This window comes from Anser brachyrhynchus, assembly GCF_964034855.1.
Source record: "Anser brachyrhynchus genome assembly, chromosome: 20".
NCBI lineage: Eukaryota > Metazoa > Chordata > Aves > Anseriformes > Anatidae > Anser > Anser brachyrhynchus.
This window is the reverse complement of record NC_137713.1, coordinates 7,647,301-7,671,413: the sequence shown is the minus strand read 5'-3', so window position 1 is coordinate 7,671,413 and position 24,113 is coordinate 7,647,301. Positions and strand designations below refer to the sequence as shown.

At 40.5% G+C, this 24,113-nt stretch overlaps 1 protein-coding gene across 13 annotated transcripts in view; it reads left to right on the top strand.

Annotated features, from left to right (window-relative positions):
• The window catches only part of CUX1 (cut like homeobox 1), a 268,818-nt gene that overhangs the window by 149,587 nt on the left and 95,118 nt on the right, over positions 1 to 24,113 (top strand). For all 13 annotated transcript variants that reach the window (XM_080563165.1, XM_080563174.1, XM_080563173.1 and 10 more), the window contains exon 9: positions 22,373 to 22,421. In XM_080563165.1, coding sequence (XP_080419291.1) covers positions 22,373 to 22,421 — 49 coding nt within the window. The remainder of the gene's footprint in view (positions 1 to 22,372; positions 22,422 to 24,113) is intronic.

Genomic DNA, 24,113 nt, shown 5'->3' with positions numbered 1-24,113 from the left:
TTTCTTTCCATGGTTTCCTCAAGAAATTGTATTTACTGATGTTTCATTTCCTGTGTATTTCTCCACTTACGATGTCTGGATTATTAACCTGCCTGAATACAGCGGTTACATCAGATAACCTGAGGGGCACATCTGCCTTTCATAAAAATATAACACCCATTTCCATCATAGCGAACCATGTCATCTACCAGCTGGGTTGCCATAAATTGCTGTGAAATGCACGCAGCCTTAACCAGCAGTGAGGAGCACATAACTTAGCCATGGAGTAACTAACCGTCTTAATAAATCTAAATTCACTCTTTGCTGGAGACACTTCAGGGAAAGTGGCAAGGATTTCTACAGCCTGTTATCCCACGTGGTCACAGTAATGGAATGGGTAAGTAGAGTTGTTCTGCGGAGGGATAGCTGGACCCTGCTCCGTGCTTCCCCCTCAATGGCAGGGAACCTTTGTCTTGTGTAAAACAAACAAAAAGCACCGCCAAACAGCCGGTTTTGCAGCCAGAGCGCCCAGCATCCTTGTTCAGGGCCGTCATTAAAAGATTTCATGAAACAGCCTTAAAAATGAAAAGTTTCCTTTCTGAGAGAGAGAGAGATAATTGAACTCATTGATTTGTTTCACGGTTTGTTTGCCCTTTCATTCCCTTCCTGAGGTGCTGTTTGTTGAGGAATGTCTCCAATTGCCAGAAAGACAGTGGGGTGTCTAATATTTCCCCGCCAGCTCTCCTTTCAGCCAGAGCAGAGTACTGTGGCAAGCCTCTGATATGAATTTTTAATGCAGAACTTTATAACATAGCCCTTGCAGCACGGCTGCACTACTCTCTTGAGCTTTCAGATTTAATGCTCTGATGAACAGAGCACAGACTTGGGGCATTCGACAGCAGTCAGAATTAACCCCTACATTTCCGACTGTTGTACCAGTTAATTTCCCTGTAGATTAATACCGATGTGGGTGGAAAAATTCCAGACACGCCTACAGTGGAGAAATATCAGAATAACTTGGAATTTGACTCCAAAAACAATCTATGAAATGTGTTTTTAGCTTTTTCCCTCTTCCTCTAAGAATAGGAATTTTTAAGGCTATTTACTTTTCCTGGGCTCAACAGTAATGCAGTCCTTCTGTATCGGGTGTGCCAACACTGTCCTGCCCCCTGTGATAAAGACCTGTGCTGGTATGCTAGATGTCCAAAAAGGGGAAAAAAATTGAAATAGCTCTGTAATTCATAGTTGTAGATTAATTTATGGTAGGAATGTTCTTCCAGATTGTATTGTTTAGTTGTTTATGCCATGAATCACGATGTTTTATCTGAGGGGATTTTGCTTGTTTTGGAATATGATCTTAACTCGGTGCGGATGTTCCTATTAGCCCATCATCTTATTCAGGTCTTTACTGACTACGAAGTGGAGAAGCCCAGCAGTGTATGTAAGTAGTCTGAATTATTACTGTTCAGGGCATTAGCGCTTGTTTGTCAGTGTTGAAGCTCATCTGTCATAAAGCTGCCCGTTCACCTGGCTTGTTTTAGTCTGGAATTTTTACTCTTCCACAGCCCTTGCAAACCTGAATAATTTTGCTGTACTGCGGTTTGTGCCGCTGTGCCGTTCATCAGCTTTTCTAAATCATCCCTTTACTTATTAAACAATAGCAGGCCTGATGTATTATCTGGAGCAATATTGCTCTCCAAATCCTTTAAAGTCTGTTTGCATAGCCTTTGGGTTTTGTAGCCAGTTCTTTTGGCAGCAGAGCCTGTCACAGCCAGGACTGGCCTTTCAGGGACTTTGGCAGGATTTTGTCAAGAGAAAAATGCCGCATTTGTAGGTTTGACTTTGATAATGGAAAAGGAGTATGATGTGTTTAAATCGTGATAGAACTGGTGTAAGCCAGAGGGAATTAGATGGGATGCAGAACATGCAGAGGTGTTAATGGCATTCGGGAGAAAGACTTAGCGAGGAGTTTGTACTCCGGTGATGTTAAACTCTTTGCCTTAAGCCCTTGCGAATGAGACATGCATGTTGTTCTTAACTGATACCAGAGAAGTACATTTACACTTTTTAATCATAAATCAGCATCTCTGCTTTGGTGAGACATTTGCACATTTACTTCAGATGAAGTCTTTTAAGCAGCTTGTCTTATTGATTATAGACCCAAGATTGTCTTTACTTCCTCCACTGTTATTACTGACTCACGAGATTAAGGTTTTCAAGGCTTGTTGCTAAATGCAGAGAAATCCCATCATTTCATTCAGTAGTTCTAGGCATCTATTAACTTTACTTCTATAAAAAAGCCATGTATTTTGATAGAAAGCTTAAGATTTGTGGAAAGGACACTCCTGTTTTCATGTACTGTACTGGTAATTAGCTCCTACCTCTTATTTTTGTTGTGTCAAGTATGCAACCTAAAACAAGGCTGATGACTCAGTTTTGCCATATGTAAAAAGGGCACACGGGGTAAGGCAAGGCTTTATTAATGTGGATAGTCTTTCAGTCCTTGGATAGAAAAGTGGAAGTGCTCTTCTGACGCTTGCATTGTAGCCTGTAAAAATAAATGTACATAAATAGAAGCACATAAAATGCATTTGCTGACCATTCATTTGAGCACTGCCATCCATTAGATCATGCTGTGATGAATGGAAATATTCTTCTTTCCTGGAGACCACACCAAAGGAGAAGGTGCATATGGCATCTGTCATAATAATAATGCAGCAATACCACTGACTACCCCGTAGCATGGGCATTATAACTCACTGGAACGGGCGACTTCAAGCATTACAGCATTTTTCATTGTTTTACCTATGTGGTGCTTTAATGTGGGAGTCGTCTGCTCTTACTGAGTCAAAGTGGAAATATTTATTTAATGAGTTGTAGCCGATTTTTATACGCATAGCGGCAAAGTTGAGGAACATGACTCATAGGAAGTAAAAAGATCAACAAATTCAGTGCCTTCAACTGTTTTAAGTTCCTTGCCACTGTCCTTCCCATTTGGGGGAAGGGAACAAAGACGGCAGGGGGGCAAGGAGCTGTCTTGCAGCCTGAATTCCAGAGGCGTCTCTGCCTGATGCTCACTCTTGACCTAAATTCTAGCAATAGGCAAACAGGGGTCTTCCAGAGCATCTCAACCTAGGCGCTCTCAGTGCTGCTCAGTTTCTGTGGCTTTGAAGTTTGCCTGGGTGGCCAGAATGATCTTTTCCTGTTCCTGACCCAAGATAAAACTTTGATTTATTTCTTTTAATTGCATGTGATCAGAGAAAAGTAGCCGCTGCAGTAATTCATGCTTTTTAATTAAAGATTTTGAAGTTGAGATATGCAGGATCTGAATCAGAAGATACAGAATCTGTATCTGGACTTCTTACACTGGGGAAGTTAAGGATGTTGGCTTGAACTTGGGGCTCAAAGCCAGAATTTATATAAGTTCTACTTTTAAAAATGCAAGTAAATGACCAGAATGGCTTACATTTTTAGGACAGAGGTTGAAATAATTAAATTGTAGCTGAGTGCATAATATTAGTGTCTTTGAAGATCATAGTAAGGAAGTATTCCTCAGTAATATACAGCAGCACTTTTAATAACTTCACAGTCCTGGGTTGGTTTAGATTTGTGGAGCCAGTAGGGAAATGTGCATTAGCATTGCAACTTGCCATCTGAGTGTGACAACAAACAACTCCTGCTATTCGAATGCTAACAACTGACAAGTCATTTGGTATAGCCATTTGCCAGTTGAATGGCTTAAGCAGCTTAGTTTTAATTAAACAGAAGCTTCTGTGTATGATATCAGAGAAAATAATGTTCTACTTAAAGCTCAGTTGTTTACTGTTGTCCCCAACTTGCTGAAGATACTGAGTTTCTCTGTTGTGGCATTCATCTTGTGCAGTGTCTGCCATTTCATTGCAGAATTAGTAACAAAGGCCCTTTTGGGCTATGGCAGAGCCTTAATCTGGTAGTTAAGTGCTAACTCAGCATTGCCTCGTGGCAGCAGTTGTTGCTTGTGCAGGAAGAGCTCCGTGCACATACCGCAGAAGTGGTTTTCATCCCAGAAACACGCAGCCTGGGGCATCCTGCAGCCCTTCAGGGCAGTAGCCAGAGCGCTGTAACTGATGGGAATAGAAGACTGGGAGCTTATCAATAAATGGGTAGAGGTCGTGCCTCCTCTCAGGAGGTGCACCTAGCAGGAAGGTGAAATGAGTGATAATCTGTGGTAGGAGGAGTATTTTTTTGGTGGTATATCTGAAATTAATTTCATAGGGAGCAAATGACTTTGTCAGGAAAGGGAAGTCATGTCCTTTGCATTTCACTCCCTAGTACCTGGAAACTAGAAACCAATTCTGTTGGAGAGCCGTGCCGGAGGTGATAACCCTGCCATTCTGCCGCTGCCAGAACGAGACAGTTCGGTGGTGAACGGCAGAGAAAGGTCACGTTGCCAGACACAGTTCCTTTTCTTAATCACGCTGCTTTTCAACTGATATCTTTTTAAAATGTCTTTTTTTTTATTTTACAAAGAGTATGTGGCGTGGGATCACTGTATTCTTTGGCTGATATTCCTTTTCTTCTCAAAGAGAATGGTGTAACATGAACTTCTGCACGACAGATGAAGACTTAACACTTAGGCTACTTGAGATTAGACCTGTAACATCATGCATAGACAACTGATTATAAACAGCCTGGATTTCAGAGTTGTTCTTTTTGATTTCTGTTATCTGAAAGTGTCAGCCACGGCACTGGTTTCCCGGTTACCTGATCCTTCTGTGTGCTAAAAGCCATGAGCTCCAAATAAGTCAAATTACTTTGCAGGAATTTTTCCATCCTCTTTCTTTTTTCTTTCAATTTCCTTTCCCTTCCCCTTCAGTCCTTAGATGTTTTGAAAATCTTTGAGTACATGTGGCAGTATATGCAAAATGTGCAACCTGATGTAACACCCATGGTAATAAGGAGATAGCCAGGGTACTTTGGCGCTTAAGAAAGTAACAAAAACCCAGAACGCACGAGGTTTAGTTCAACTTGTGCTTATTGGGGCAAGTATTTCACATCTTGAACTAGAACCTCTTGAGACTGATACAGCCTAGCATTGTCTGATTTATTTAATCACATTTACATGAAATCAGATATATTCATCGACAGAGAACATTGTGAGCAAATTGAATGAAAGCATTACTCAACAGAATTTCCTTCTCTGATAATAGAAAATATCCTTTAAGTTTCAGCTAGTAGAGCTGCTGCTTGTAGCTCAATAGCAGATCATCTACAAAGGAAATGAGGGCCAGAAAGCTACAGCTATCTGTGATTTCTCTGTTAATTCCCTTCTTGATAAATAGGTGTCCAGAGCTCCTGCCGTTGCGCCTTAAGGACGTTGTTCATCAACCCGTACGTAGCACTGGGAAATTCCTAACCGGAGGCAGGAAGGAGTGACCTGCGTTGCTGTTTGTTTAGAGAGATAAGTGATGGTCTCCATTTGGGCATGTTTGGAGAAGGAAACGCTTCGGTGTTCTCATTTGCTCCAGATTGGGGCTGGACGCCGAGCTGTCTTGCAGGCTGGGTCCACCCTTCTGCACTCTGGTCTGCACTGCAACATGCGCAGCTTGAGGCAGAAATGTCCCTTTATAACAAGCGACTTGAACCTGTAACTAGTGGCAACTGAGTTATGTGTACACAAGCTTCTTTTAGTTGAATAAAATCATCATTAAATTAGTATTTATTTACAAGATGTACTTTGGGGTAATGGATTGATTTTCAGGCTCGTATTCCATTAATTCTTTGGGGGAAATGCTGGTTGTTTATTAAATGTAGAAGCAAGGGGGTTTGGATTTAAGTTGTATTTGTGTCTGTCACTGGCAAAAAATGCGCACACAGAATGGCATAAAGTAAATAATCGGCAGAGTTTTGTAAGTTATTCTTGTTTGTGGTCAATTAAATTTATTAGTAATTTTTTCTTGACTTTAAGTATGGCTGTCTTAAATATGCTGAAAGTTAGTGACTTTTTGTGTGGATAGGAAAAAATGTCTCGTTCTTCTAAGAACTGTAAGGATGCAGTGGTTTTGCTCTGATCATGCAGGTATCTGGAGTTCCCAAATTGCACATTATTGGTCTTCTCATCGTCCTGGCAAATCAAGGAGATCTTGCTGCCAGTCACAAAAGAAAGATAATACAAGAGACTTTCTCAATGTCATGTGCTTCAGAGTTTATGTTATAAAACAGTTTATCCTTTTTTTCCAGAGCTATCTACATTTAAGGGCTTTGTTTTGTACGCTGTTGCGAATACATTTGCTGCATGCATTAGTCATTTACAGTACTTAGATCCTGTAACTATTAAATTGTTAACATTTGGAGCCAGCTATAATTATCTTTTATTATTATTATTTTTAATGGGCATAGTGCTTTCTTTCCTCTCTAGCTTTCCTAAACATTGGAGGGATCTTTAAGGTATCTGTTACACTGCAGTAGTGGTGTTTGACTTCTGTTTATCATGCTTGTTTTCTTATCTTTCTAAAATACTGGGACTGCTAAGAATTTTTAGTCTGCATGAAGCGCTTTGTTCTTCTGAATGTCTAAAATGAATATCACAGAGCAAAATATACCGTAAAGACATGGCTATGCAGAATCAGCAGAACTTCCATGAAGTCTTTGCATTTGGTGTCTCTGATGGCTGCTGGGACATGGTGTCCACACTTGGTGAAGCCGCTCTGTAAACCTGACCCAAATACCAGTTGACGTAGGTACTTGTTGCTTTTGATATCAAAAACAGTACAAGAAGTGGATGGTGCCAATGCTGATCACTGGCTATTTTGCTAAACATTGTTTTTTCCATGCTCCACTTATTTCCAGTTAGGAATACACATTTTTCTTTCACTTCTATTTCAAAGCCTGAGTGGCCTATAAATGAGCCCATAGTTTAATAGTTGGTTTTTCTAATTCCTTTTTTGATTTTTCTATATCTGAAACCATTAAATCTGGAAATGCTTGACTTCAGAACTAATTGCACTCTTTCTCTAGTGTTTATTGTTTGATGGGGAAGGACAGACGATAGCACTGATGATGCTGTTCTCATCTTGGGGGTACTGTCCACAGACAGGCAATTCTTTGAGCTTTTAGTTAAGATCCTGGGGGTCTTGGAAGTGATGGAAGACCCTTAGCTATGTCCAGTCAGGCAGCAGTACTGTTAATTGAGCTCTGTGTTGATGGTGTAGATCAGCGATTTTCAGTGTGTTCTGCAAATTCCTGAAATTCCAATGCTTATTGCTAGGAGATCGCAAAAATAGCTGTGAAAGTCAACCAGTCACTATGTGCAAATGTGCTGTACTGATGCTTCATCCTTTAGTGGAAAATGCCAGGTAATCCAAAGATTGGAAAGGCTGGAAATAATCTTGTAGATCCACTGGTGTATAAATTTAGCTGGGACTCTTTCACAATCTCTTGTGATCCTCTGCCCCTGCTGGATAACTGTCCATACAACAGCAGTGACTTTCTTGTCTTTTCTGTATTCATCATACTGTCATAGTTGTTGTTGAAGTTTTATATATACAATATCTCGATGCTGAGTATGTTGGACCAGCTTAACTCAGCAGAAAACCATTTCTGTACAGGGCTTGTAGCCGATAATGGGTGTACTTTCGCCCTCTTCACTGAAAGGCAGCGGCCACTAAATATAGCCGAGTGAGCTATTTTTGATTATGTAACATCTCTATCTGTCTGTACTCTGATTAAATAATCTATTTTCTTGGCAAAGGAGTAGGACTTAATTTTCTATTATTGATCAGAAACATATTTGAGCTGTGATACAGATGACTTATTTGTCTTGCTGCCTGTTGGATTGATTTTTGTCACCACCTTGTCGTCGGTGATGCTGTGGCGCAGTGCTAGCGCAGAGCTGAGCCAGGCAGAAAGCTGGCAGTGGTGAGACGTGCCAGGTCCCTGCCAGCTCTCACCCAGGTCAGTATTAACAGTCTTTCTGTCTGGTGACTGTGAATGTATGGCAGATAAGCCTTGCTCTTTCTCTTACGCTTTTTGTTACCATTTTTTTGGGGCGAATATATTGTCCGATATCTAGACTAACTAAGCTTTTTCATTTAACCTCTTTTTTTCCCCATATTTTTTTTTCTAGTTCGTTCCTGTTCACTCATATCTTCTACCTAAACAATATAGGTGTCACAGTAAGGTTTGCTGTACTGAATACTTTACAACCCTGAAAAAAGCTACATGGCCTGGGCTGTGCGCAGTGCAAGGGGCCGGCAAGTCTGGCCCCATCCTCTCTGTTTGTATAACAAACACTTCAGAAGCAAAGTAAGGTTCCCTGAATTACTGATTTACTACTTAACGCCATAAAAGGAGCTAAGCCTAGGGAAAACAGAGGAAGACTAGATGCACTTTATTTGGAAAGTTTAAAACTCTTTTACACGTACTGTGCAGGAGCTTGCACAAAATGTCCACTTAGGGTAAAAGAAGGGGAAATTCCCCTACTCTGTAGCTGCCCTTGCGTGAGCTCGTGGGACAGAGAAGTACCCAACTGATCCCAGCAAACTGAGGACAGAGAAGCTGCGTCTTTGCAGCTGGTGTGTCTTCCCATGGTGTCCCATCGAGCACGGACCCTGGTGTGTAGGTGCACCCCTAGCTCGCACACAGCCCGTGAGGCCGGCTCAGCAGCTTATGGATCAGGCCAGCTCACCAGGTGAGACCACAGAGCCGGGGAGAGGATGTCACGCCTGCAGAAACGTGGGTGCTGCGGCAGGCGGGGAGGCAGTGGGGCAGAGGTCTGACACCTGGTGGGGCTGTAGGCTTATCTTCACACCTCCTAGGGCAGGTAGCAACCAGGAAGGGTGCTTGGCCAGTGAAGGTCTAAATGGAGTGAACTTACTCATTAACCAAACGCTGGTCGTGTGACTCTGAGACCCAGTGGATAATAGTTAGAACTGCGTTAAAAGATAGGCAAATCCAAAAGGAAGATCTGCGTTATCTTACCTCCTTTCTCTGCTACAGCTGTTTGTTACATTTAGGAAGGATGGTTTTCATCCACTGAAGAGGTTTCTGACATCAGTGTATCTCTGGATGTAGCAGAAATGTTGAGGAACTATCATTAGCAACAGAAGACTTTCCAGTTCAGACTTCCCTTTTCTGTAGAAATACTAAACCTGTTACATTAGCTGTTGAAACAGAATAATCAAATAGTTCCATACCACAGACTACAGTATTAGTCAGGCCTGGAGCTATTTTACTTTAGCTGTATTTTAAAGGCTAACAACTGTTGAAAGGGAAATAGAGAATTGGAAAAGTGCTTCTGCAAATAAAATTGTAAAAGGTTAAATTAGAAAATACTGCACTGTTGTCCTCCAAGGGCTTGCAGTAGTACCTAGTGTTGTTTTTTGCCAAGGATTATTTAAAGTAATTTCTCTAATATGTATCTAGTTCAGATTCTGTGTAGACAGGCAATCTGTCAATCATATCAGTGAGCATCTCGCATAATATGATACAGCTGGAGACTTAGTTAGAAAAGGACTGAGCAGCTTTTATATATTCAGCAAAGATGTAAAAATAATATATGCCAGCTACTCTGCTGGTACCAGCGACTGGAGTGAAGCTGTGCTGATCCATACCCACACAGCCGCTAATTGGGGCCAGCCTACCAGGCAGCAACTCGACCCTGGGAGGCTCCTGAGGGCAACTGGAGGCTGAGTCTGCCTTTCCAGGTGCCCCACTGGGGTATGAGCAGGTCCAGAGGAGGGAAACGAAAGAGAAGGAAGGCAGTTCTGCCATCTGAAGACCGGGACATTGTTCTGTGTCCCAGGTGATGGGTTTCTGTTAAGTAATAATGAACCGGTGCTTGTTGTGCTGATTCAGAGAGTCCCTGCCTTTTCTTCTTCCTCCTGTTCGTTTTCTCAATTCAGTGGGCTCCCTCTGCCTCCTTTGTTTCTTTCTGCCTGTTTTTTGCAGCTTTGTCACTCAGGTCAGCCAGATTCGTGCTACTGATAGCAAAAAAACGAAACTGCAGAATGGTGACATAATTGCAGTTTGACAGAAGCAGTGTTTCCATTCAGAACAAAGCTGGAACAGATTGGGAAGAGAGAAGACCATATTTGTAATTGGATACATTATTATAAAGATAGCAATCATCCTGATTTTTAATCTTCAGCATAGCTCATGGGAAGGGTAAAACCTACTCAAAATGTTCAGTAAAACATGTCCCCCATCATGGCTTATGCTATTTTCAGTCCCTTTATTGAATAGAAGGACATCAGTTGCTTTTGTCAGAGACCATGTAATGCTGTTTTCTTCAATAGCCAGAGGGAAATACTTGTTTCAGTAGCTAGCAGAGAATAGGCTCAATCACCTATATTCATTCCTACAGCCAAAAGCACTAAAGCAATCCCCAAATACATCTTCCACTTGAATGCCGTGTTACTGCAGAGTCAACATCTAGCCTTTCCTTTGCACAGTGTGCATGTCTTTTACATAGATAAAGGAAAAAGATAATAAAAACAAGGTGTTTTTATCTAGATTCTATCACTAAATAATGCTTTTTTGGTTTTGTGCTTAATGGTAAAGCAGTGTCTAGATGCTACAGGTGCAGTTGTCAATGCAGGGAAGCAGGATATTATCATATTTGGGTGGCTACTAGTAAATGTGCTTGCAGGGATACACAAGGAACTTGATAAGAAATACAAAGTTGGAGATTATTTTGCCTACTGGTCATGTTTATCTTGTTTCATGCCAGCAGACCCTTCAAAAAGCCATATAGGATGTTGTCACATACTCCATAGTGCCAGTTACCAAAGTCAGACAGAATAGACAGTCCAGAGGAGGCAGATAATCAAGAGAACTTGAGTTTTTCAGGCAAGATTGAGACAGGTGTGGCTTTCTCTTCTTTAGTCCGTTACATTTACACTAATACATGTTCAGGCCACTGGAAAATTACCGTTTTCCACAAGGCAGGAGCTGATGTTCTGTCGTTGCCGCAGTGGTAAACAGTAATTTTCCCTTGATATATCCCCGTGGAGTGACATGTGTACATAAAATTGCCTCACTGTACTGTTTTATTTTCAAACTGACTTAAATCTGTTTTACCGAATGTAGAATAAAGTAAGTTAAAGAAAAGCTTTTTATAGGTTCTTACAGTGACGGACAAAGATACAGAATAGATAAGGGGAGAAATTAATAGATATCTAGATTTTCCAAATTACTGAGCTGCCCAGCTCAGCTCTTTTTGCAGTTAAGGAAAAGAAGAAATGCTGAGCCTCTCTGGAAAGAAGCTCCTAAAGATGATTCTGGTATGTTGCTATAGTAAAAATTGTGAAAAGTGTCCAATTTTTGAAGTTATTTTTGTTTGAAAGAAAACAAACAGACAGACATATGTGATAGTAGCATTCATGTAAAATGAGAGAAGATTGTTCATTTTGTGATTGCAACTACTCAGAACCTAAAGTCATTTTTCAGGTGTGACATGGTGATTCTTAAAATAAAATAAAAACAAACAATCAAGCAACCATGACCTTGCCAAGATACATATACTCATTTTACATACTGTATCTCCAGTCACATTGTTAAGTAAGTTAAAATATTTGTGTGTATTTTTAGAGAATCTTTAATCAAAGCACAGACAATTCTTCCTGCTGATTCTTCAAGGTTTAAAATACAGCATTCTGTTAAAAAAGAATGACAACTAAGATGCCTCCAATTAAGGTATCTAATTGTGGGTAATTGATGTGCTTTAACTCCATCAGTAAAAATAAGAAAATGTTGCAGGTGCTGTATTTCCAAAATCCCAAAAAGTCCATTATTATTACTGTTATGTGTTTGGAGAAATAATTATAATAAAACAGCTTGTGCAAGGTGTAGAGCAGCAGAGGTAATCAGTTAAGGCTTGGTCTTTAACAGAGTTCTCATTCTATATTTGTTGTGCGTTTTTTTCAAGCCGAAGTGAAAATGACAAGTTCTGCCGCTGTGCAGCCTGTGCGTGTCCGTGGAAGGCATGTGTAGCCAGCAGTCGCGCTGAGTGAGCACAGCTTTCAGCCCAGCTTCTGAAGGAAATGAAGCTGCCATCGGCTTGGGGTCTGTTTTACTGCCAGCCTGCTCGGTGCTCAGTTTGCAGTTTATCAGCTCTCCTCCTAAATTAACTCGTAAGCTGATGATTGACTTCAACAGAAATTAACAGCATTAGAGATCCCCAGGACAGCAAGCTCTGGTGACTCTTGCAGGAATGGGGAGTGGATAGAAAAGGCAACCGAGTAATCCATTTGAGTGGAGGGCTGCAATTTGAGAGCAGCGGTTACCTGTCCACTTGCTGGTTCATCAGCCGTGTACATGTTTCTGGAAGGCATCCATAATCCCTATTTCCATTTGTGGGCTGGGAAGGGAAGAGATGACATTTAGGAGATAAGGGAGTGACCTAGAAATATTGCAGGAGGAAGTAGCAATGGGGGGCAGTTAGAAAGCACAGATGGGACAGCTGATACTATTACAATAGGTACTGTCCAAACAACATTATAGGAACAATCGATAGGAAACAGTGCTTTATTTGTATTCAGGCTTACGGGAGAACGTGTTATTTTAGCCACTGACTCAGCTCTGTGTAGAGCATCGCAGGAAACAGCATGCAAGATTTCAGGGTGTCAAATAAAACTCTGGTCCCACCAAATCAGGTTTTGTAATAGTGCTGACTTGTTACTTTATATTGAGGATTTTGCTCATTGTAAACTCCAAATCGTGAAAAAATACCTAAGAATACACATGACACCCCTTCAGAGGCTGTTGCTTTTCTTCCATCAGCCCAGTGCAGAGCACCTTTTTGGATCAAGCTAGCATTGACCAAGTCTTGTAAAATTTTGTACAAATGATTGCTGCTCTGTTTAATTCTTTAACAAATTAACTGACATTGAGAGCTTTGTGAATAGACTGCAGAAGTGGCTAACTGCTGGCAGCCGAAATAGACAGCCGGAGAGTGGTGAGTGGACCTGGAGCTTTAAAGCTCCCACCAACCCAGCAGGACATGTTCTGGAAGTCAGTGAAGTTCGTGGCAGATGGGAAGGTGTTCAGGTTTCTGAGTTAAGGAGCAAATTGAATCGAGTTACCATTAAGAAAACAATCACTTCTCAAAATGGTTTGCAAAGGATGGTTTAGATCAGGGATTCTCCACATGCAGGCAACAAACCTATTAGTGGAATAAGTGGGCAAGAAAGGGGGTCCTCTGCATTGTCTGGCATGAGAAGCACTCTTCTTCTGCTTCTGTTGGGATCAGACAGAAATGCGAGGGTGGACAAGCTAGGAGACAGGGAGAAACTTGCTTTGTTTATGAGGACAGCAGCTTTTTAATAGAAGGACGTCTAAAGTTCATGTTTAAATCCTTGGGAAACAATGATTTCATCATCAAATCTAACTACAGAGTGTACCCAAAAGAGCCCAAATGAGTACAATGCAAGGACCATAAGGTTTAATAATTATGCAATCTTCATGTGATTAATAAGACTGCTGATTTCCCTCATCTTATCATCTGACTGTAACACTGTTTTGTATATTTGTTATCTCCATTATGTGTTGTAGTATGGGTAGATAAATAGAAATACCATGGAGGCAACAGGAAACAAAACAAAAATAATCAAACATGTTTATCACTAGAGCATTAAAATGGCTGCTGTGGCAGACACCAGATGAATTATGCAATACATAACTTAATTCTCTGGGCCACAGATGTTTCATTTTTCCTGCAAGAAGATGATTGAACCTTGAATGACAGTTTCAGGCAGTCTTTGATTGCTCTGTGGGTCACATGCTTGATATGACCTGCATTTGAGTTGCTTTCTACATGCTGTTGCTTTATAAAACATGTAAAATTGACATCATGTTGGCTGCTCAAGGCCAAGTCAGGAGTAATTCCATGCTTTTGATATGCTTTGTGTGCGAGCGAGGGAGAGGGAAGGGTGCCTGTGTTTAAATTCTGATACGTTATTGAATCAACTGGAGTCAGGAGAGGGGAATTGCAGCAAGCTCTTTCAATTTGTAGTAGGAGGCACCAGGAAATACAGAGTTTGTTGCATCTGTGTCATCTTGTATTGTTAGAAAATCCTCAGAGCTGTAAGTAGCAGATCAGGCAGTGCCTCCTGCTACCCAGGGCACAGCACAGTGCAGATTGGCAATGGCCAGGAGGGCGAGTGGAAATGTTTGTTTGTCTAAATCAGCTCTTCTGAGCATGAATATTCTGCATATTCTGAGCCTGGAGATCGTGTTCCTCACCCTGAGGACTTCATCCTGCAAATTTAGTGGGTTTGTACTGATATTGGTGCAGTGTGTCAATCACAGTGTGTGTGTCTCTGGGCATTAATGCAGGTGGGATTCAGGCATAAATACATCAAAAATTAAATATCCAGAAGTTCTTGTTTTTTACATAGCCTCTAAAGGCGGGTCCAAGTGATTGCAGCAGAACTGAATTGCTGAGATGCCTCGCCTTGCCTGCCGGTATTAGAGCACGCAGGAGGATGAGCCCACACCTCCCACGTGAAGTCCGAGACTTCTTGTCGACTTCCCCAGAAGCTGGTGGGCACCGAGCATAGGTCAGTCCAAGGAGGTCATTTGTTTCTGCAGGTTTCAGGTGCAGAAATGATCTCGTGCTTCAGCAACCTTCTTTGAATTCCTCTGTGACCCAAAGCATTGTCACCAGCAGCCTGCAATGGGAGGGGACCCAGAATGATCCAAATCTGGACATTCCTAATAGCTGATTTTAACATTGCTCATAAAGCTTTGTGGGGTAAAGCAAAAATACATTGTGAAATAAGACAAGTTTGATCATGAGACTTGCAGAAAAGAGAGAGATTGCGTTTCTTTTCTTGTCTGATACTCCTTTCTGTAACAGGCAACGTGATGGCTGGACACAGGTCACAAAAAGACCTGTTCCTGTGGAGGGAAAACCAAAATGGTAGTTGAATAGGGGGGTGTTTAAATGGAGCAATGAGCAGTTTGGGGAGTTCAGGATTCATGTTGGCTGTGGTACAAAATATATCAATATGCAGTACGTAAGAAAATAGTATTGTCATTGAATAAAAAAGATGTGCCATCTATTTATAGATCGGGCTAGTTTTTAATGCAGCCAGGACGCCTTCGCTCTTCTTTATTCCAGCTGCTTACGTTAAGCATTCTTCTCTGGTTTGGGAAGTGTGCCAGGGGCATGTGTGTGTAAAACTATGGGACTTCAGCTCTGGGATTCCATGAGCTGATATTTTCTCTTATATGTAATTCTTTTTTTTTTTTTTTTTTGGTGTGATACTGGGCTAATAACTGGTGTCATTCATAGCAATTTTTCTCTGTAAAAATGATTAATAAAACACTGCTGATCTTTAGAAACTCTGCTCCCTAGTGTATCGCTGAAATAAAGCTGATTTCTATTGTATATAAAACTTTATAATTGTAAACATGATTTTCTTATCCTTGAAAATCCTGACTTAAGCCATGGAAGAGAAAACAAAGTGATGTAGGGGTTTTCTTAGAAAGCAGCTCTTCTACAGACTAACAGAGGTTTTATTCTATACAGGTGCTTTTTTCCTTCTAACAATCAAGATGATTTTTGTATTGTCCAAGATTTGCTCTGTATCTTGAGCTTTATAAGCAGTTTCTTTAACCTCAATCAATATTTGATGATCACTTGACATCTTTCAAGCACCTAGGACATTATTTCTTTGAAGATCATACCTACAGCTGGTGCAACTGCTTGATGCTGCTACTTATGATACTAACCCGGTGTGCTTAATGAGAAATGCTTGCATGAGATTTAGTTTATTTTTCAGTTTGAAAATCTGTATGCAGCGCACTACATCGATACAAGGCTCACAATGAGAGGAAACACAAATTAATTCCACAAAATTTAAAAAAAAAAAAGTTAGCATTGAGTCTCTCTCCTTTTTGCTAGGGGAAGAATTTGATTTAGTATAGGATAACTGCATAGGGGTGTCTGGACAGTGTACGCTGGACATTTAACCATTCCCCAGATTAATCCAGATGACGTATTGTGTAATCGCTGGAGCACCTGAAACCAGCGTTCCTTTGATCTCTCAATTTAAAGCCTTCAGTGTTTCACTGCTTAGCAGAGAGAGGATTTTTTCTTCAATTGAGTTCCTAGGAAAGGAAACACCCAATTCATTACTAAAGTTGGTGGATTTATGAATCCCTGAACAGAGAAATTCTTTTACGAGAGGCCTGGATTTATATGACATTGGAAAAAGGATTATCTGATCTGAAGATCCTTAGAGGGTTGCTGTGAAAGAAAATATTAACCTATAGCTCTTGCAATTTGAAAAGTAGATTTGAGAACTTACTGCTAAAAAGTGTGTGAGTTCTTGCCTTTTGATGTGCTATACAGGTTATGCTGAAATAATTTTTTCTTTCTTTCTTTGTACAACCTTTGTGTCTATGACTTTTAGAGGCCCTGTTAGCGAAAAATGTGGATTTATCTAACATGGTTGTTTGTTGGATTAGAAACATTATGAATTCTAAAAAGGCCTAAACTATGTGTACAGCAATGTTCCTAAGATGCAAGATGAATGGAATTGGTTGTGATTTTCTATTACATCCTGTCAAAAGCTTCTTAAGATCTTACGTGTGTTAAGTTCCTCATAAAGTGCTCCTAGAAATGAAGCGAGCCAGCACTACATGCACCTTTGCATGGTCACTGACGTGCAGCAATTAAATAAGGGAACCTACCAGCAGAGTCTTGAACTTGGGTAGGAAATTCGTTACCATTTTTTGCTTAGAGAAAAAATAAAATTTAATATTCAAATGCTGGAAATGCTCATGTGCCCGGAGTGAATGCTCTTATCATTGGACTTCAGGCAATTCTGATGTTGTTTAGTGATCCGAAATTACCTCCTAGACCCAGAAATTTTTCCTGATAAAAATTTTACTGAAACTCTAAAAAATAATAATAATTTTAAAAGTCCAATACACTGCATTTTTTTGAGTGTTCTGGCCCTTCCTTCTCTTCTTCCCTCCCATATGTCCCAAATAACTTCCCAGTTTGCCTTGTGCTAGCAGTGCTAGATTACACTGCCTCTAATTTTAAGAGGGTAAGATGTTTACTTAATTCTGCCAAATTCTGCTTTGTGCTGACTACCAATGCACGTTAGTAGTAGGATTTTTCTTCCCCCCATCCCTCCTTTTTTTTTTTGTTAAACATAAATGCACATTAGTTGATAATGTATGCTTTTAGTTTGAAATTGACTGCATAAATGTTTTAGTAATTAGAACATTTTAACAAGCCCCACTGGCTCCATATACCGTTTGCTCTGACCAATAAGCTTATACATGTTTTTAAAGAAAACAAATGTGTGGGAAAAAATGCTGTTTGTTTTTTGCCAAACCAAAACATTAATCTGCCCTGCTAGTGAAGTTTCTTGGCCGTGCCGTTGACTGCAATTTCAAAAGTGTCATCTGTGTTTTTCAGTTCTTCCGTGTATTAAGAATCCAACAGCAGTTCCCTTCAAGGTTCAGTAAGTTCAAATGTTTAGGGGGCTGTAGCCACAAGATTTGGCAAACCACTCACTTGTCATGTTGATAAAAAAGGAATTGTTTCTGCCTTTTTAAGCTAGTATCTAAATGAAGGAGTCAGATCAACTGGATTTTAATTATAAAGTCCACATTCTTCTTGCTTGCAAGTGAATAGCTTCATGGTGTTTAGGGTTTTCATCCGATTTATTTAGAAGACGAGATTGAGCTGCTTCCATTTTACCAATACTTGAATTTGCTTGCTTGTGCTGTTCAAACCTAATCGGTTAACTTGATCTTAAAAAGAAAATTGAACCTTTCTGTGTTTTTGACTTCCCATAAGCAATTGAATTGAATAAGTGTTTGTTGTTGTGTGTTTTGTTGTTGTTTTTTTTTTTTTTTGAACTACTTAAGTTGTGGAGTGTTTTTTGTTTGTTTGTTTGTTTTGTAGATGGCAGGTTAGTTTTGAGGGCTCCTTCATAAATGGCAAAAACTTACACCTTGTAAAATCTATACCTTTTAACAAGGTTGTTTTTTTTTACTTCAGATACAGTTACAAAAGAAATAGAATATTTTGTGGTCATGCTGTTTTAACAGTTCAAATTCCTTTTATTTGTTCCCACTTATTTTATAGCTTCAAATGCTTGAACTTAAAATTTGATTTGCTACATTGATTTGTTAAGTTCCTTAGCTTGAAAGTGTTGAAACTTAGAACAAACTATCTTTAATACAGACTGAAACCATCTTGTTTACATGATTACTTTTGCTGTAACAAAGTGAGTATAAGGACCTAGATCAGACTAACGATAATACCATCTGTGGAGTGGGAAAACACAGGATAGGTAATATTCATTCCTGAAAACAGCTTTTACCCATTCTCTTTCTCATTATCTATTTTAATGTTAAGAAAGAACCACCCTTGACAAACGCTGAATACTGTTCGTGTTAATCTTGGCCATTGTGATGTGGAAATCTGTTCTAAAACACCGTAAATATTAGTGTAAAAGATTCTCTCACTTCTAACTACCCTCATTTTCTGTATTCGTGCAGAGAAGGAACTTTGTGGTTTGTTTTTTTTTCCCTTGCCTTCAGCTCTTGGGTTGATGGGGGGTATCTAGGCACTCAACAAGAGGCCAAGTCATCTTTGCTTCAGGAATTTAGAAGGTTAAAAGTAAAATCATCAGATCTGTGACTCTTGTAGGTGAGTGTAATTCACCTGCAATGACTTTGGTCAGAAATTTAAGATTGATATAACCACGTTTGCTGAACTTGGCCGTTGTTTTCTGTAAGGTTCCCATCAGATTTTTAATGAAAACCTGTAGCACATGATGCCATTAGACTTGAGCTGGACGGTGCTTTACCTGTCAAATAGTTCCATTGAAATAAAGAGAAATACTGAAATCAGAAGGTCTGAAAATGAGGAAATGTTATGGATGGTGGATACATCAAAAATGGCCTGTGTGGGCCTAATCCACTGATCCGGAGTGGGATTTCCTCATGCCTTGCAGGTTTGAGTTCGACACAGTGCTTTGTAAACAATAAATCAATGCAAGGTGTTTCTGTGAGTGCATAAAAGGTGTAAGAACTATAATTTATTTTATAATAAATACTTCTGCTCAGCAAACAGCGAATGTAGCTATTAGAGACTTTCTCAAATAAGTGATTTTAGACTGCTGAGTGCCAGCTACCGATGTGGGAGTTGAGCTTTTAAAATGAAAAGACTGAATTCCTTTTGAAGATTCTTCTGAATGCTGTTGACACTTGTGCTCGGAAAGAATACAGAGTAATTTAATTCATTGCTTCACTTAAAGATAACGTTTATAGTTGCAGCATTAACCTTGGTTGGTGTGCAGACTGCTAGGCTGGAGGTGTTCCGCTTGAATTTTTTTGGAGATGTCACATCCTGTCGTTAGGTGTGTGGAGAAAGATTGCGTGGGGAAAAGCTGGATAGAAAAAACGCCTGGGTGAAAGGGAGCTCAGGACCAGGCAGCTGGTTTGTCTGGGTGCAAGGACAAAGGGACAATTTTGCCCTTGGCTACAGTTTGACACTCTACCGGATTCAGTCAGAATTATCTGCGGACGCTGAAGGGCAGAAATGTCATTTTTATGGCGTGCTATATCCTCAGTCGCTTTTTTTTGTAATTGACTGCGTATACCAGTGCTGTAATAGAGCTCTTAAATCCTGACCCCAGCCGAAATGGCATACAAATACCAGTATTAATACTTGTGTCTGTTGTAAATAGAGGACTGTCCCGGGGCCTCACCCGCTCCTCAGGCTCCGGCCTGTGTGCCAGCCTCCTCCCTGCGGCCTCGCACCCCTCGGCTGGCCCTGCTGCTCTGCTGCCCGTCGTTCCCTCTCCCTTGTTCCTCTGACCACAGACATCCCTCTGCTTCTCCTCCTGCCTGCCCAAATCCTCCCCTGGCACGCTTCTCCCACAGGCTGCCAGCAGCGATGGCAGTTCATGCGGGCAGGGCCTTCCCAGGCCAGCTCTGGTTCTCCAGGAGTTGGCACTCAGTTTTCCTCGTTCCCTTGGAGTCTAAGGGCTTATAATTTCCATTTGCAGCTGTATGCCCTAGACATACATTTCTTAAGGTTTAAATGTTGCTATAATGCGTGCAGAATCTTGTGTTTCCCTGCCCTCAGCTTCCTTCACTTGCCTCTGTGACCTTTACAGGTGGCTAAGGGTCCTCTGGTGAGTCCAGACCCCCTCATACACCTCTTTTCTGCGTCAGAGCCTTTTTCTTTTCTCTGCAGCCAAAACTCTCCCTTGGCTGGACTAAAAAATGGCCCATTTGCTACAAAAGCAGAGCACTTTTCTTTTCCTCGCCCAGGAATTTGTGAGTCCTTTGCTCTTCTTGGGCTCTGTAGTTTTTCAGACCTTTGGCTGCTACCTGACACCAGTGTTCCCCTGTTTTGGGGGGAAAGGCAGGGATTTTATTGCTCTTCAGACCCTACAAAGAAGCAAGCGGAAACTGGGTTCACTCGAGCTGCAGCCGGCGTACTGGAGTGGGACGCTCCCAGCTCTGGTCCGGGAGGCGTGTGACACAATCCAGACGTCGTTTACTGGCTCCATATAACCTGAGGCATTCACACATAAATTCAGCCCGAATACATAAGCTTATATAAAGAGGATCCTTAAACTATCCCAGCTAAAAATATTTGTAAAATGCTGGGAAACGTGGTGGGGTTTTTTTTGTGCATTTGGATGCTCTCTTCCCTCTGATCTCTGTTACAGATGCATACTGGGGTCATCTGCATGTTCTTGTGGACGTTTTGTTCATGAGATGTAATTTCCTTATGGGGTTTACAGGATGGACAAGCATTTTGGGTCTGGATTCTAAACAAAAGGCTAAAGAGATCAAAAATACTCATGTAGGCTTATCTGAACCTGTCTGGGTTGGTCTTCTTGTTAGTCCCTCCACACTTTAAGTCCTTACTTGTCCAGAGAGTGATTGTTCAATTCAGTAACTAATGTCTATTATTTATTATTAATTCAAAACATCTTGTGCATGATCTCTTTCCAGTGTGACAACATACTAGCTTCTCCTGCATGAGGAAATACACGTTAATCTGTTTTTCATTATTGTTCAAAAGATTTTTCAAAGGGCAATTCATGTTGCCTCAAAATTAAAGGCTATAATTAATAAATCATTTTCCATTTATTTATATACATACACATTTAGTTATTGTGATCTTTTACTGCATTTCCTTAAGTGTGCATGCAGAAACCTAAAAAGCTGTTGAAGAGTAAGTCAATGTTCAGTGTAATGATCCAGTGTCAAGTGTGCCAGTACTCCTGTGTACTTCAATTAACCATCTTTCCCAGCAAACACCTGCATAGAAAAATGGATTTTCTTTGGGATCAGCCAAAAAAACAAAATCCTGACTTTTCTGCATTGGCAGGGGAAGGGAATTCCAGTATTTCACAGCTTTTACTGACAATGATCTGCTGCAGATTAAAAACAAAAAAACAGACATGATGGTGTTGGCAGATTGCAAAAGGACGTACTGGTTAAAGCTGCTGTTCATAGGAGATGAGGATCGTGTTTATTGCATCCATATGGTCCAGAGATACAAGACCGGCAAGTGTCTGGGGAGAAGTAATATGTCTTAATATATTGATACAGAACATACTTAAAGCTATGTAGGCCCTTTGGCCGGTACCTTTCGCAGGTGGGAGTATCACTGAAATATTTGCCCGTGATTCCGTGTGATGATACAAATGATTGCTTAACCATCAGATCCATTTGTGTGAGCAAAGTCTTAGAAATGCTGAAATTTGTAAAGGGTTGGAACTGGTAGTTGGCATCTAGCACACATATATGATTGATCTATTTTGTTCTTAACTGTATAGTTTTCAACCCTTTGATTTCCTGTTCAACTTTGTAAAGTGCATTAAAAGCCTGAGTCTAAATTTAGTTTCATTAATTTCTGTCAAAAATCTCTCTTCTCTATAATTTAAAATCCTAGGTCTCTTTGACTTCATGATTTTTTCTTCTAAGCAGAATTTAGAGCCAAACTTCTAGGCACGCTGAAACAGAAGAATACATGTTGTGCACATACACAGGTAGTTGACTGAAGAGCTATAGCCTCGGACTTCTCCGTAATAATCCTTTTGAAGCACTTTTATGTCTAGGAAAGGTGACACAGCCCTTCTGCAGAAGGTTTGGGAGTAAGATCTAATAAATATGCTCAAATATCGACATGCCACTTCACTGGTAAAAGCGAACAGGCAAAAAATTTGGAGACTTGCGAACCAGTCCAGAGCTGAAACCCAAGAGGATTTCACCAGTCAAAAGCTTAGCTGCTCAGTCTTCACTGTGTCCTTTAAAAAAAATAAATGTATTGTTTGTATGAATGTTGCAATTGTACAGACATGAACTCATGTAACATTCTTCATGTGATAACAGCACTTCTGCTCTCTTGTTCTCCCAGGGCTGATGAAATCGAGATGATCATGACAGACCTTGAAAGAGCAAATCAGGTAGGATTTAAAAATCAGTTTCTCATAAAATTCTGAATATGACTTTGTTTTTTCCTCTCTTCTTTAGGATTTCATGACAGTTCTTTTATATGCACTTAGCAGTTGTAACTGTAGAATAAGAAAATACTCAAATTTAGAGAAAAATACAGATCTTTGGGGATACTCTTTAAGTATTACATGCACAGAGGATTAGTGTTTGCCATATATTTACCTTCTAATAATTTAAATTTGTTTGCCACTATAGTTTTTCTTGGTTTTAAGTTTCTAATACCATTTCACTTGTCCCTACTGAGATGTAGCAGCTAACTGGTTTACCTAAACCACATCTCAATGATTTGTACACAATTTTTACATATTTGAAGAGTGTGAAGTGGCTTCCACAAGAACTGTGAATTTTCAAATATGTCATTTTATCCAGGTCAGCTTATGTTCAGCTGCTGGTCACCAGCAGATCATCACATTGGAAGCTTTACAGAAGGGATTAAAAGTAACTTTCAGGCCTAAAAGTGTTTGTTGTATGTATTACATTCAAGATGCATTTTACAAGGATTTGTTTCAGAAATACTGAAAAAACATCCTTCGAAAACCAAGATCCCCTAATGGTATTAGTGGGATTTTTTTTTTTTTTGAGCCAGACTCTTGCTACTGTAATCTTTTCTCCTTGCCTGAGCTCCTTCCGTGCACCTCCCATCTCTGATGTGTCCTTTCTATCAAGAACCAGGATAATAGGTGTGATGAGGCTGTGATTATTGATGCAAGGAAACTGAAATTGCAGTGGTGTGAGGGCAGGTTGATCACTGGCTGAGCAGAGAGGGTAGCAACACTTGGGTTATTAGAGGCAACCATTATTTTTGGTTCATCCTGCTGCTTATCTTCTCCTCACCTTTCCTTTGCTAGAGGAGCATCAGCAGTGTCAGGGCAGCCCTGAGCTAGGGAGGCCTGACTCCTGCCACTGCTACAGCTTCTGGAGGCTTCTCTGGACTTCGCTTTTTCCTTTCTTTTCTGACATGTTTTATTGGCATGTTAATTTTTAGCAAGGGTCAGATCAGACTGTGCCATGCAGAATAAAGAAACTCCAATTTGTTCCTGCAGTGCTAATTTGTTGGACTGTGAAATGTCTGCTGCATTCCCTAGCAGTGCACACACTCCTGAGAAAGTGGCACAATTGTATAGAACTATTTTAAAATAAAAATTGGAAAAAAAATAAATTACCAACACACGAGCAAAGTGCCCTTTTGGTCCATTCTATACACTGAGTAACTGTACAAGGTGATGAGGAGAATGCGCATGGACGTGCAGAGTCCCAGGTGGTACATGAAACAGGTGATGGTTTCATAGAGAGAAACCTCAACCAGGCGTTTCTTAGTCAGAGAGCTTCATTAATCCATCTGTCAGGTAAGGTCGGAGATTGCAGATCATAAGTCGCTCAGGTTATGGTTTTATAATCCAATTTAAGCTTACCCAAGAGCAGCTTGCTTCCAGTTGCACAGAGGGAGGGATGTACAGTCATGGGTTGGGGTTAAGTGGAGGATTGTCTCTTTAGATAAGTTAACCAGTCATGAATCTTAGCCTCAGTCCTTTTATTCCAAACCCTGGCCTGCATAATATCTTGTTACGTGTGATTGGATAATCACAGCAAGTATATTATCCTTTACATTAGTTCTGTATAAATTGGAAAAATATGAATGAGGC